Source organism: Apostichopus japonicus, chromosome 1 (assembly GCF_037975245.1).
Source record: "Apostichopus japonicus isolate 1M-3 chromosome 1, ASM3797524v1, whole genome shotgun sequence".
Lineage (NCBI taxonomy): Eukaryota > Metazoa > Echinodermata > Holothuroidea > Aspidochirotida > Stichopodidae > Apostichopus > Apostichopus japonicus.
The window spans coordinates 9,439,737-9,452,992 of NC_092561.1; the positions used below are offsets into that span (position 1 = coordinate 9,439,737).

Genomic DNA, 13,256 nt, shown 5'->3' on the forward strand with positions numbered 1-13,256 from the left:
TAGTAACTTGTCCCCATACAATAATTAATGTTATCTTATGTAACGTAAGTACAGTTACATGGTTTATTTGTTTGTGCAACCTTTGTTTTATTGCATGCATTGTTTATTATTTTTTTTCTTTTCTTATTGCCTTTGTACGGGGGGTCTGCTTCGTAAGAGCCTCGGCTTTCTCAGACCACCTCCACTTGTCGCATACATTTTCTTCTATTATTGTGTATTATATTTTGAATGTGGAAACAAATAAATGAAATGAAATGAAAATGCATTATTACGTTGGTGATACAGGTTTTGGATTCTTTAAGGTTATAAAGAAAGAATTGAATTGTGTGTAAGGACATTAGGCCTGTTAATATGTCATCATAATTGTGCGCTATCTGTAGGCATGTAACTGAAGCCCACAGGACACTTATCCAAAAAAATACAAAAATACAAAAATCTATAAAGTATAAAGTTGACTGTGATGAGTTCAATATTTTGACTTATTAAACTGTTTATTCATATTTCATCATTTGACCTAGTTCTTTATATGTGAGACTGTGGTTTGTGTGAATGACAATTATAAATGTTAACCTTTGTCTAAAAATTTTCCCCCTGTTATCTGGGAAACATTTTCCTACTAAATAGCACAAATTCCAAAAAATAAACCCATTTCCTATTTTTTGTTTTGTTTTTCTTTGTTCAGAAAAGAATTCTCAAATCTTTCAAAATTGAGGTCTATAATTTTCAGATCAAATGGGCTTGGGTGCAAAACCAGCTTTTATTAAAGTGGATCATCTCTAATTATTTCCTCCTCCCCCCCCCCTAATGTTTTGTCACTCTTCATTTTGCCTCACAATACTTCTCCATCGGTGTTAAGTGGAGATACCTCTTTTAGCCAACAATAATATCTTGGCGGATGACCTAAAAATATTATGATTCGGGCAGGATATTTTCCAATTAGAGTTTGCATTTAGTAAATTTACAAATTGTTTTTTAAGGTTTCTTAAAACTCCCATCTTTTATTTATTAATCTTTACTCATCCTACCAGCTTACAATTCCATTCATATCATAATTGAACTGTCTAAAGTCTAGACACTAAATATGCAGGCCAAAGAACCTGGTTTTGTAGTTCAACACCCTTCTTTTTTTAAACTTTTAACAGTATTTTCCCTCAGTTTATAAATTTATGGTCAATCAAAGTTCAATTGGCAGTATAATTAAAAGTTCTGCTCCATTTAACCTGGTCCCATTTTCTTAATCTCTCCTATTTCCTTTATTGTTGTGATTTTGTCCTTCAAACCACAAAGGGTAGGTATAGAAGTTGATTGTTACCACAGAACAAAAGAAGCTCTGTGGATATTTGGTTGGAGAAGAATAGACCAAGGTATTGTTAAGATGTGTGTAAAGACTATATGTGTGTGTAATAACAGGCCATTGTTTATTGGCTTCCCTTGGCATTACATTAGAGAAAATTATTTCCAGGAAATATTAACTTTCTGTATCTTACCTTTCACCACCTCCAATTTGTTTGTATTTGCTGGAGGTACGCAGTGACTCAAAGTCCACTTGTATTTGCCTTGCCAGCAACCTGCCCCAACTAATTTAAAAAAAAATTAAAACATGATGGAATTAGAAATAAATAAAGTAAGAGAAAGAGAAAAAGGACAACCACAAAAGCATCTCCCTTAATTTACAATAAAATAAAACTGTTAGCAAACTGCTTGACCACTAAAGAGCCTGTGTACGAGAATGTGTAAAAGTAAGTTGGCCTGACGTTTCGATCCTAGCAGGATCTTCTTCGGAGGCTAATATTACAAGTAACAACGTGATTTAAAAGTGGATATTTTATTAAAAGAATTACTAATTTCACAGTTTTCTTATCAGTTTGCCTTTTAGGAAGATCCTAGCAGGTTTGAAACATCAGGCCCTCTTTACTTAATACACATTTACCTATACTGCAGGGTTTTTGTATTAGATAAGCAGCTTGTTAACAGTGTTTCCTATCTTTTTCCCCTTTTATTTTTATCAATTGCAAAGAAGTAGGGTGTAGCAGGTGATGATGGTGTGTTTGTGGGTCTGGTATAAACAACCTAGAGGTGTGAAGATTTCAGATTACATGGAAACTTCAATAATCAGGGAAGAACACAGCAGAGAGATTTATGAGGCTACAGAAGCTGCTTACCAGTGCATGGGCAGCTTTGTATGAGCTGAAAACCTGAACCACTGACAGTTTGTTTACAAATAAACAAACCATGTAAATAAATAAACAATAATGTAAGCAAGGATGTTACCCTTTGATGTGGGGTATTAGGACATTGTGTTAAGTTAGAGAAGTGACAATCCTTGGAGGCCAAGGAGCTGATGACAAGGGTCTTGCATATTTCTCAGATAACTAAAATACCAAGTAAAGGACATTTGGTTATATGGTCAAAGGCATTCTGTCAAACAATTTAGTGTCCTGAGGAGAAAAAGCAAAGCCTACTGCCCTAATGGTATACCGAGACTTGATGATCATATTTTCTGAGCAGCTTTGCATTTGGTCAGTAATTTTTGCCAAAAGTACAGAGTATTACTCAAATTAAAACCTGTAATTGAATCAAATAGGAAATTACCCTTGTAGATTAAGTCTCAACAAATGATCTTTAATGAAAGAAGAAGTATTTAATTAGATTCAATTAACCGTCAACATTTTAATTGCCAAGACATTTGATAATATATAGTTAAATGCATGTTAAAGGAATGTAAAAGATTTCAAACTTTGTTATTTGAAATGTGAACATGGCATGAACTTGTGACAAACTTTTTCACTCTTGGGTTTGACTGTGGAGGGGGGGGGGGGGTGAAGGTGGTGTAGGGCTCTTCAAGGAGGGATGGATGAGAATTAGCATTAATTGGGCAGCCTTGCGTGTTGTATGTGTTGTATTGCAGGTCATTAATGATAATTATTACGGAGTACTTTATCACGCCATGTTAGTAGAATTAACATAAATTTTAAGTACCAAATATTGGATGAAAAAAATATGAAATTGGTCTGACATTTTTATCCTAGCAACAATTGATCTTCCTTAGAGAAAATCCTCCTAGATGGATAAACATTTTGTATCAATATTTGAGAGTAATCACATTGTGGTCTGCACTTATTTGCATTTCCTAGGAGTATATATGCTACCAGACAAAAAAAATCACAAATATCTGGGAAACTACCGGGATCACCAAAGTGAACAGGCAAATGTGTTACAGAACTTTATAAGCTGTGATGCAAATTTATGAACATAACCTTATATACTTTGCCTCTTTGATATTTAGATATTGATTCACTGTTAAACTGTACTCTTTGGTGTAATCTTATGATCTGTTGTTTGCATGCTTCATTTACTCTGTATTAAACAGTTTTTGGTATCAAGACGGCAACCTTTCCTGTTTCACTGATTTTAACTACAATTTCTCAGAAATCCTTGAGATGTCTTTTCACACAGTTTGCCTAACACACACCAATAACCTGACTCATAGTGACACACACATGTGTTCATGCCTGTATTGTATGTTTGAAATGCTGGGATTTCTCTCTATTAAGAAAAGTGCTAGGACTGTGTCTATGAATTTAAGTAGAATTGTGTGGATTGAGTTAGGTAGAGTAAATGATAAAATCATCTCCAGTTCCACAGTACAGTATTAAACCAGAAATAAGGTGAGAATTTTACTAAATTTCAGGACAGGTTTTAAGTTTAAAAAAAAGTTTATTTTTTTAGTATGTTCTGTATAGCATTATGATGATACTTTTCAAACTTTGACAAACTTGCTTTTCTATTAAAAAAAATTGGGGGTGGAGAAAGGGGGGGGGGTCATTGTGGGATGAGCAAAAAAATGTGTGTGATACTTTCGTAAACTTTATAAATCCTGAGCATAAAATCTTTTTCAGAAAACAAAAATGTGAGGTTTGGCTGGTAAGGTGCTAGGCATTATTATGTTTTATTTTGTTTATATTTTATATTTATAATTGTATTTAATGGGGGAAAAAAATGAAGAACTTTCCAAGAAAATTTTGCTTGCAATAGAAATTTCCCAAATTGAACTGAGATTTTTGATACTTAAAAAAATAAAGATAAAATTCTTCTCTATCTGTTGTAATTTAGAGCTTAATAAATATTAAGGTCATATTAAAGTGATAAGATGAAAAACAACAGTAACTTCCATGATGTGCGGCATTTACTCCTATGCCTGGTGTTTTATATAGATTAGGTAGTTCTCTCTGCACACAGTGCTGTATCTGTATCTTAAAGCAGAATCCCTTAAAGTAGCATTCGGGATGTGCTTACAAATGTCCTATCACACAAAGCAGTAAATTTGCTACATTTTCTATTTTTACAAATAAATTATGAAAACCTTAAAACTGGGATGAATACCTCTGAGGTCTTTATTGTAATTTTTTCCTGTGGGCCCTATACATGCAATAGAAACACAATAAAATACCATAAAATATCATCTTGGAATTTCTGTCATTCAGAATATGTTTTTGTAATTAATCATTTTTTTGGCTAATATTGCAGTCCTCGGAAGATAAGGTTAGTCTCATGTTGTTTGATACTGATTAAGAACTGCTTTAAATCATTCAGAATGTGTTCCTTTAATGATATTGTAAATCCTGTAACACACGCCTCAGTGTCAAGATTGATAGGTTTAGCTATGAGTCAAATCCTGGGAACACTCAATTTTACATTTATTTTAATTTTTAATTTCTTTTTATGCTGTTTGACATGATAATCCTACTAAAATGTAGATTTCAAAGAGATGGATTTTGACATTTTTAATATCAAATGATAATATATAGTTAAAGTAAAATTTTGGTTTGTCATTCTCAGTGTTTTGTATAACTGAAAAAGAAGGCAGTGAATTTAAAGGAGCTTAGAATGTGTTCTTGTTTGATAAAAGGGCAATACCGTGTATACCTCTCACAGGTGTAAGTCTCAAAACTAATGAAACCCTGAAGGCTGCTTTAAAAGAGCTTATAATGTGTCCTCTTTGATATAGATAATGTTGTGTATGTCTCATATAGCACAACTCTAAAAGCTGAAAAGAAACAGTGAATGCTTATTTAAAGGAGATTAGAATGTGTTATTGTGTGATATAGGCAATGCTGTGCATAACTCCCACAGGAGTGAGTCTTAAAGCTGAATGAAACCCTGAAGGCTGCTTTAAAGGAGCTTAGACCGTGTTATTGTTAGATGCTCAATATTGTGTCCATATATACCTCATAAGGAGATTTGATTGAAGCTTAGCATTTTCATTGAATATTGCTTTAAATGGTTGAAGTTTCTTCAGGCAAGTCATTTTGTCAACAATGGTTTGTGGATGTTGTAAATCTTTGAGCGATAAGGTAAACTATCGCTTTCAACCAAAAAAGCCATGAATCACAACCGAAAGCGCTGGATACATTTCACCTCCAAGATCTTGGGAGATTGCAATTAAAAACTAAAATCTGTCAAATAAAAAAAGAGAAAGTTTCATATAAAAAAGATGATGATGACATCATGTTTGTTTGATCACTTGTGAGTGGTTTGTTTTAAAGTTACCGATGAGTAAGAATATTTACAGGTTTGTGGCAGTACTTAGACCATGCTGCCCAGGTAGTTTGGTAGTTTGTTCACGTCTTTGAGAATGCAAGGGGATCGGGATATATGAAGCCAACCTCTGACCTTCCACACTTGGGGAGGGGGGGGGGATGTGTGGTGGACCAACATCGAATGTAGTGGTATATATTCAAGCTGCGTCCATTTTATTTTTCGTATTCATATTTTAAGGGGTTTTGACATTTTGTTACTTAAATTTACTTAAATCTCACTTTTTTCTTTATGTAGGAATTCCACTGTAAATCTATATTATTTTTAAAATTATTCCTTCGTATTATATTTTTTTTTATATTAATATCCAAGCTGTGTCAAGTTTATTCTCCATATTCATATTTTAAGGGTTTTCTCAATTGTTGTCATAATAATAATGATATATGCAGGTGCGATAAACGAGCTGGTTAAAATACTGCGCATCTGTCTAGTTATGACATGTGTCTTACTGTCTGTCTGTCTGTGGTTATACAGAAGTGATGATGACCAGTAACAGGAGGTTTCGGATCACATGAACGCCCGAGCGTTCACGCTAGGATCTGAATCGCTCTTGTGTGGTCAGCATCCTCCCCTTAAAGGGAGATGATGATGATGGGGTTTGATCCTGAGAGGTCGACTGTTCACACTAGGATATTGATCCCCTTGCGATGTCTGATCTTCCCGCATTTTCTAATGTGAACGAGGCTTATTCATAATACTGTTTGGCGAATGCTTCATAGCTGTATGTTTGGTTGTGTGGAGGGATTTACATTTCTCTCTAACCTAACCATGTATTATTGTCACATAAACCAGATAATCCCTTAATCCGACAAACAGGATCTAATGTGTCTAAAACAACTTGACTATTAATAATCGGCAAATTATTAAATGGTTAATCCAGAACTCGATAAGATCTTTTTCTTTTCATATTAAAAATGTAGACAATTTTTTGCCTAAATTAAAAGACAGTAATTTAAAGCAAGTACACTCTGTTTTAATAATGTATTCATTCGCACACATTTTAGAGTAATACAGCCATAAAACTGTCTGCCACTTTGAACAAGAGGACATATTCAAGAACCTATACTCATTAATGTTAATATATATGCATTCACACTTGCTCATTAGCATTGTATCATTCACTTGATTTTGCTTCAAATAAAACCTTGGAAAAGTAATTAGATTGACACTTTCATATTTCATTTTAATTTATTTCTGTCATTAATTTTGATGACATGATTGCATATTTGATTCATTGAAGTTTATGTAACATTTTGATTGCTTCAAATTTATGTACGAATTATAGAGTGCATATAGAGGGCACTGTTTAGTATTGTTGTCCTTCATCAGTCATTGAAATTTACCTCCCATTGTCAATTGAACATTCTGGAATGCTACCCTCTTGTTCTGACATTATTACACTACTATTGCATCGACCAATCATATAAAGTGTCACTGCTGTTTCTGTGTACCATTCGGCACAATTGGAAGCTTGCTAATTATATTGGTGTGACACCTTACATGTGAATCCCTGGTTACCATAGTTACTGGAAGGGACCTGTTTTTTTTGTCATGCAGTTTGTTGAAGCTTTTATTATTATAAGATTGGAGTAAATTAATGAATTCTTCTGTGACAAAAAAAAAAACCCATATGTGTAGGATTGCACCATTATACCTGGAGGGGTAGATGGATGAGTAGGATAGCAGGTTGGAATTTTGTCGACATTTTGATCGTGAAAGATTAAGATATGAGGAGAGCTGGTGTAAGGGTAGGGGGAGGGGACACAGGGAGAGGATGGTGGGATGGTTAGGGAGGATATTCAATATCTTATGAACTAAAAGAAATTTAAAATTATACTTCTTTCCATAGTCCTAGTCATAAAATTAGTATAATAATAATAATAATAATAAAATAGTACTAATATAGCGCGTTCATCAGCAACGCTGCTCGAAGCGCTTTACAGGAATTTAAACAATTAATATACAGGAAACATATGAGTGGCTTCATTTTACTTGCAGATGTCATGTTTTTACTCCAAAATTTTACTAAGCCACCAGAGGAACGAAAACAAACATTACAATGTTGTCTGTTGCCATTGTAAAGATCGAACGAGAAAATGTTTTCACACATTCGAAGATGTGTCTATGCTCCAGACTGCTATGAAATCTCAAGGTGAAACATTATGAGATCTCTGCTAGTACGTACGTCGCTTTTAATTCAGATATTCGGATCAATGTCGATACAGCCATACTCACCTACCAGTTACCTGTAAATACCATGCAATATGCAAATTAGAAAGAAAATGGCGATGCAGAGTTTTTTTTCCTTGAAAAGTGGTAATGTTTGGCAATAGGATTTGGAAAATGTTTAAACGAAATGGGCGAGTGATATAATCTTATTACCATTCCTTGTCGGTATGTCCTTTCATCATCTATATGTCAATCAAGCCTTCGCCATGAATTTGAAATCGAAAGTAATGAAAAAAAAGAAAGGGAGACAAACGTAATTTAGAAATATATGGAGACTTTTAGATATGTTGTTTTGTCCTATTCATTGATCTGGACGAGTGTTTGTGTGAAAACTATGAAGCATCTCGCATAGAACAAAGTAAAATCAATTGGTATTTTGGAAGGTCCGTAGCAAATAATTCTCCGTATTCTCAAATTCGCGCGTTGCCGTGGATTTTGCTATTGTTCGAGTATCGACTCAAAAAATACCTTTGTGGAATGACTGACAGCGTATGCAATTTGTTCTGAGCTGCAAAAAGCCAGAAAAGAAATAAAAATAATAATAAATAAATAATATAAAAAATGATATCATTTTATATACAGTAAGACAATTTACTAAGAATTGTATCATTTGGATCGAAGCGAATTAAGTCTGACACGTTAATCGGGCAAATTTTTAAAATCATGATCGAGTTTTAATAACAGATGGCTGTTTTGTTTTCTTTTTGGAGCAATATCCTGATATTTGAAAAATGAGACATCTGTGAGGAATACGTATCTGTTTGTGTCATTTTAAAATGGATTAGTTTTTGCTTGTCACTTCAAAATCTGCAATATTTGAGTTTGTTAGTTTCCTTTGGATAGAACCAGAATAACATTTCGCATCTGTTTTGGGGGGAATATTTTATATTTTACCGCAGAAGATCCAAACCTGATAACGGTGTGGAGTGACGTTGTAAAGAAAGTCTGTAACTAGTGTAACTAATTGTTCATTGATACATTTAATAAGGAGTTTGTGGTGTATCTCCTATCTATTTATTTCTGTAGTTACACCTCCGATGATATCTGTAAATGTTTGAATCAGAGTTCCAACCTTAAAATTCATCCCTTCATCAGATGTGTTCTGCCGGAATTTCATGAAACTGTCTAAAAATATTTTTTGGAGAAAGGACCAAACTGAGGATTAAACTGGACACATATATTCGGTGTTTTTCACTCTCTGTCGTAGTTTTGATATCTTTTATAAGTCTCCGATCTGTCAAGTAAGATGTAGCTCCGATAACAAACTGGATTGAAATTGCCGCAAGTGAAAAAAAAAAAACGAAAAGAGGGGATATAATAAAAAAAAAAGGGAAAAAAAGGCTATTGCAAAGGCCACCAGAGGAATTTACAAGTTCTTGTTTTATGACACTACTTCACATAATTTAAGAGGTCCTTTAAATGTAAAGTTGACATTTGGATAAAATTTATGACATGTGTATCACTTGGAGTGTTGACTATGGGTTTGTTGACTAATAGGTAAACATTGCTACTTCCTTTACAACTTCTGACTGCATCGAGATATGTTTTAGATATATGCTCTGTGCTGCATTGAGAAGTGTTTCTGAATATTATCCAGGGTCAACTTACTTGAAAAGACTTGTAAAACTATCTGCTGTAAAATATTCAGTGGATTCGGATTTGGCCTGTAAAGATCACAGACGCCTTATTTGGTAGGCAGTTTGAAGGAGTCCACGTTAGTGAGATATCTGAATATGTAACATTAACTCGAATGTAATATTTATTCGAAGGAAATAACGGTTTTTAATCGGTATGGAATAACACCCCAATGCGATTGAGGTATGGCTGTTGCAAGAGCCTCTACGAAGGTAAACAATATTGAATTATTCCTGTTTCTACATTTTAAAGTTTGGGGGAAGGAGGGGCAGGGAGGGAGGGCAAGGGGAGGGAGGGGAGAAGGGAAGGCAGTGGAGGAGTAGAAAGAAAAGGAGAAGGGTTGATTAATGGTAAATATGATGAGGGGTGTTTTTCTCTTATTTGCCTAATCTCCTCATTCCACCAGTGGCAGAGATTAAAACCAGGATGGTATATTCAACTAGTTGCATCAGGTTGCTTTCAAAAATTCTAATTTTAATACATTCCTATCTCACCAAATATACACTCACAGTGTGCGTGTGTGTGCACAATATTCCGTACAAACATTCTTTTCATCCAGAAAGGTGCAATTAGCTGGTAATTAATTATTCTTGTTACCAGTTAACTTTTTTTTACAGTAATAACAAACATCTGTCTGTTAATACCACGATATATTCATTTGCTATAAAGTGGTGTGACAAAATAATAAAATCAATTTTGATGTGTTAATTTTGGGAATTTTGTCGATGTAAAGTTGTAAAATTGAATGCCTGGTATTAAACATAGAGGCAGCATAGAAACAATTAACAGCAGAGTGTTGACGAGCGGTTACTCGAAAGTTCCAATTCTTTCTTCCCTTGGTCTGTTAAATCTGCTATATACACAATTGAAATTTCACAATTCGTATCTATATAATATATATATATATATATATATATATATATATATATATATATATATATATATATATATATATATATATATATATATATATATATACACGACTGTTTATCCAATAGTCGATGTCATATCCTCGCTTTCTTCCATTTCAAATTAGTCCGACAGAAAATTGATTATTTTGTAATCATCTGGGAATAGATTTGTAATCATTTGTCTTAAATTGACCAATAAATCACCCCAACAGATTTAACTCCCTTATCGTAGAATGCCCAAGCCCTCCACGACGGACGAATAATGATCTGCCACTTGAACTGCAAAATTACTTTTCATTTTTTTGGCAATCAAACTAGTCTCTCTCCCCTCCACGAGATACAAACAAACGATATCTTCCAATATCTCATCTCAACTCAGGGCATCTTTCCATCAACTTCCAGCTGACTTGCCTCTGCCTGTTACCCTTCCTCTATATATTCCTCCAAGACTGACTGGAGACACCAGCAGTATAGTAACACATATCGGCAGGCTCATCCTGCGATTCCTTCTCTCTCTCTGTCTCCTGTTTTTTTTTTTACTTTTACCGCCGTAAACACATAATTCATCTGTGCGAGTAATTTGTCAGCTAAGCCCTGAGCCTATGAATGAATTTTGCGGCTCGGAGGGTGAATCTTTAGTAGCTTGGAAAAGACCGACGATAACGTTTCGTTCGTTTCTACGACGAAAGGGCTGTTCAAATAGTAGTGATCGAGGGGTACTAGTAGTAAGAAGGAGACTATTAGCAGAAGAGAAGAAGGAGGAGGTGGAGGTTTGGGGATTATAGCTCGGATGTAGTCATGGTGGTGGATGAGAGATCGATTCGAAAATGGCTAGCAGAGTGGTGGACGGGAGGTTATACTCCTCGCCGCAGATCGGCAGAGCAGGGAAAAATCATAAGAGGAAGATGTATGCCACTCCGGGCAAGAAACAGGTACCTGTGTGTGTGATTAACACATGTATTCACTGCATATATATTTATATACTGTAGGGTACATAGACCGTAATACATATATTGTTATTGTTCCCATCCCAGTAGGGAAGCTGGTACAATTTTTGCAGTTTTGGTTAAAAATATTTATTTTTGTAGCTGGTCTTTTGGTGATATATCAGATAGAAATGCAAGTCAACAGTTATTTTGTTTGTCTTAAACCATGATTTATTATTATTTATATATGTGTATGGAAACTTTATGCATCAGATGTATAATTAGTTCCGTCTCTAAAACAACATGTATACTCCATGGAGTATTTGTAGCAGTTGTTCAACTAATGTAGATTAAGTTGTACGGTAATGTTAATTGTGGCGTTCCAAGCATGTCTGTAACTAAGTACTTCGAAAGTTGTCACGTGACCTATGATGCAACATTTTCTTGGAATCGTGTATGTACTGTATATGTGAGCCAAGATATAACTGGCATGAATATTCATAATATAATACATTAGATTGCCAGATACTCCTTCTTAATTGGTATTTTTTCCCATTCGAGTCACTTGTATAACTGTAGTTGCATGGGATGTGACCTATATGTACAGAGATTTAATATCAGTACGTTAGCAATTTTAGTCAGGTTTGTGATGATTTAAATGTTCTGCCTTTGTTCATATACTGAGTCATATTTTTAAGTGGTAATTTAAAAAAAAAATACACTACATTTGATATGTGAGGAACATATTGATTGTAATGTTATATCACACATGGTGATATAATAATTGAGATTTAATGAAGTTTTTTTTTCAAACAGACAGTGACTTTTGTTTTTTTGCATGCAAGTGCAATATGAACTTAGTAGTAAATTAGCTACTGCTTTTGTAGGTACATGTATGTTCCTTTGGTTCATGCAACTGAATTTCATAGCTAAAATCTTCGATACATGTGTAGCGTAAAAAAATACAATACGCTAGATACATTTCTATAGTACATGGTTCTGTCCCACATAGTCCAATTCATTACCTTAGGGTCTTTAGATTCGGATATCATGTGCTCGCAGCGTTACACATATTAGATTTGCAAATTCCTTTCTGGTTTTCAATGCAGCTGTAAGGATTTTTTTTATAAGATATCATATTCATTGCATTGCATATATGAATATATGAATAATAATTAATATGACATATAGTATCTCTGAATCACTTTAGAAGTATACTTTTCAGTTGAGAAGGCTATATGGCAAATTTCTTTTGGCATTGAAATGAGGTTTTTGCAATTCTAAATGTGTTATGCATATTCATAGGAAATACAAGATACAACGTTGCATTCTGGGAATATCTCATGTGACTTTTGTACGTTCATAGACATGGGGATTATTGCTAAATTTGTGATGCATAAACATACAGAAGAAAACCGTAGTAAAAATATGGTAATTTATGAAGTGACTGTGTACACATAAAATCCAAGTTAATTTTCACATCGTGTCACATTGTCTATAACACAGTATAAGTAGCAGCCGTTTTATGGGATGAGGATGGGCTGCAGGGTATTGTGATGTGGAGATAGTTGTTGTTAAATAAAACAACCTGGATGTATTTTGGTAGACTACTTTATTCTATAAAATTATTCATAAAGCTTGAGTTACGTGATAAGTTTCCATACAGTGATATACTTCTTTCAGTGCTGAAACTTTCACTTTTGGGTAAATATTACAAATTAAACTCCATCAATATCAAAAGAAGCGATAAATTTAATATTACAAAATTTGATTCAGTTTGTTTCAAATTGTTAGACCTTGATTGCAACAAATTTGTTCTCATCTCCCCAAGTGATTTACAACAGACAAAACTATGAGTTATATCACCAGACGGTGTGTGTGACCCTTTTCTTCTTAAAATTATACCTATACATGCGCCCCTGGCTGGAGAAATTCATCCAACTTAGCACAATTCTGC

General features: G+C 34.1%; 1 protein-coding gene across 14 annotated transcripts in view; it reads left to right on the top strand.

Moving 5' to 3' along the window:
- LOC139966802 (neuron navigator 2-like) overlaps nucleotides 1–13,256 on the top strand; it is a 312,370-nt gene that overhangs the window by 145,378 nt on the left and 153,736 nt on the right. The window contains exon 1 of one of the 14 annotated variants that reach the window (XM_071970252.1): nucleotides 9,633–9,674. The exons of 12 other annotated variants lie outside the window; for them this stretch is intronic. In XM_071970252.1, the coding sequence (XP_071826353.1) occupies nucleotides 9,648–9,674 (27 nt within the window). In that variant the 5' untranslated portion in view covers nucleotides 9,633–9,647. Of the gene's footprint in view, nucleotides 1–9,632; nucleotides 9,675–11,098; nucleotides 11,306–13,256 lie in introns of those variants that run through there. One more of the 14 variants, XM_071970217.1, reaches the window with a different exon arrangement.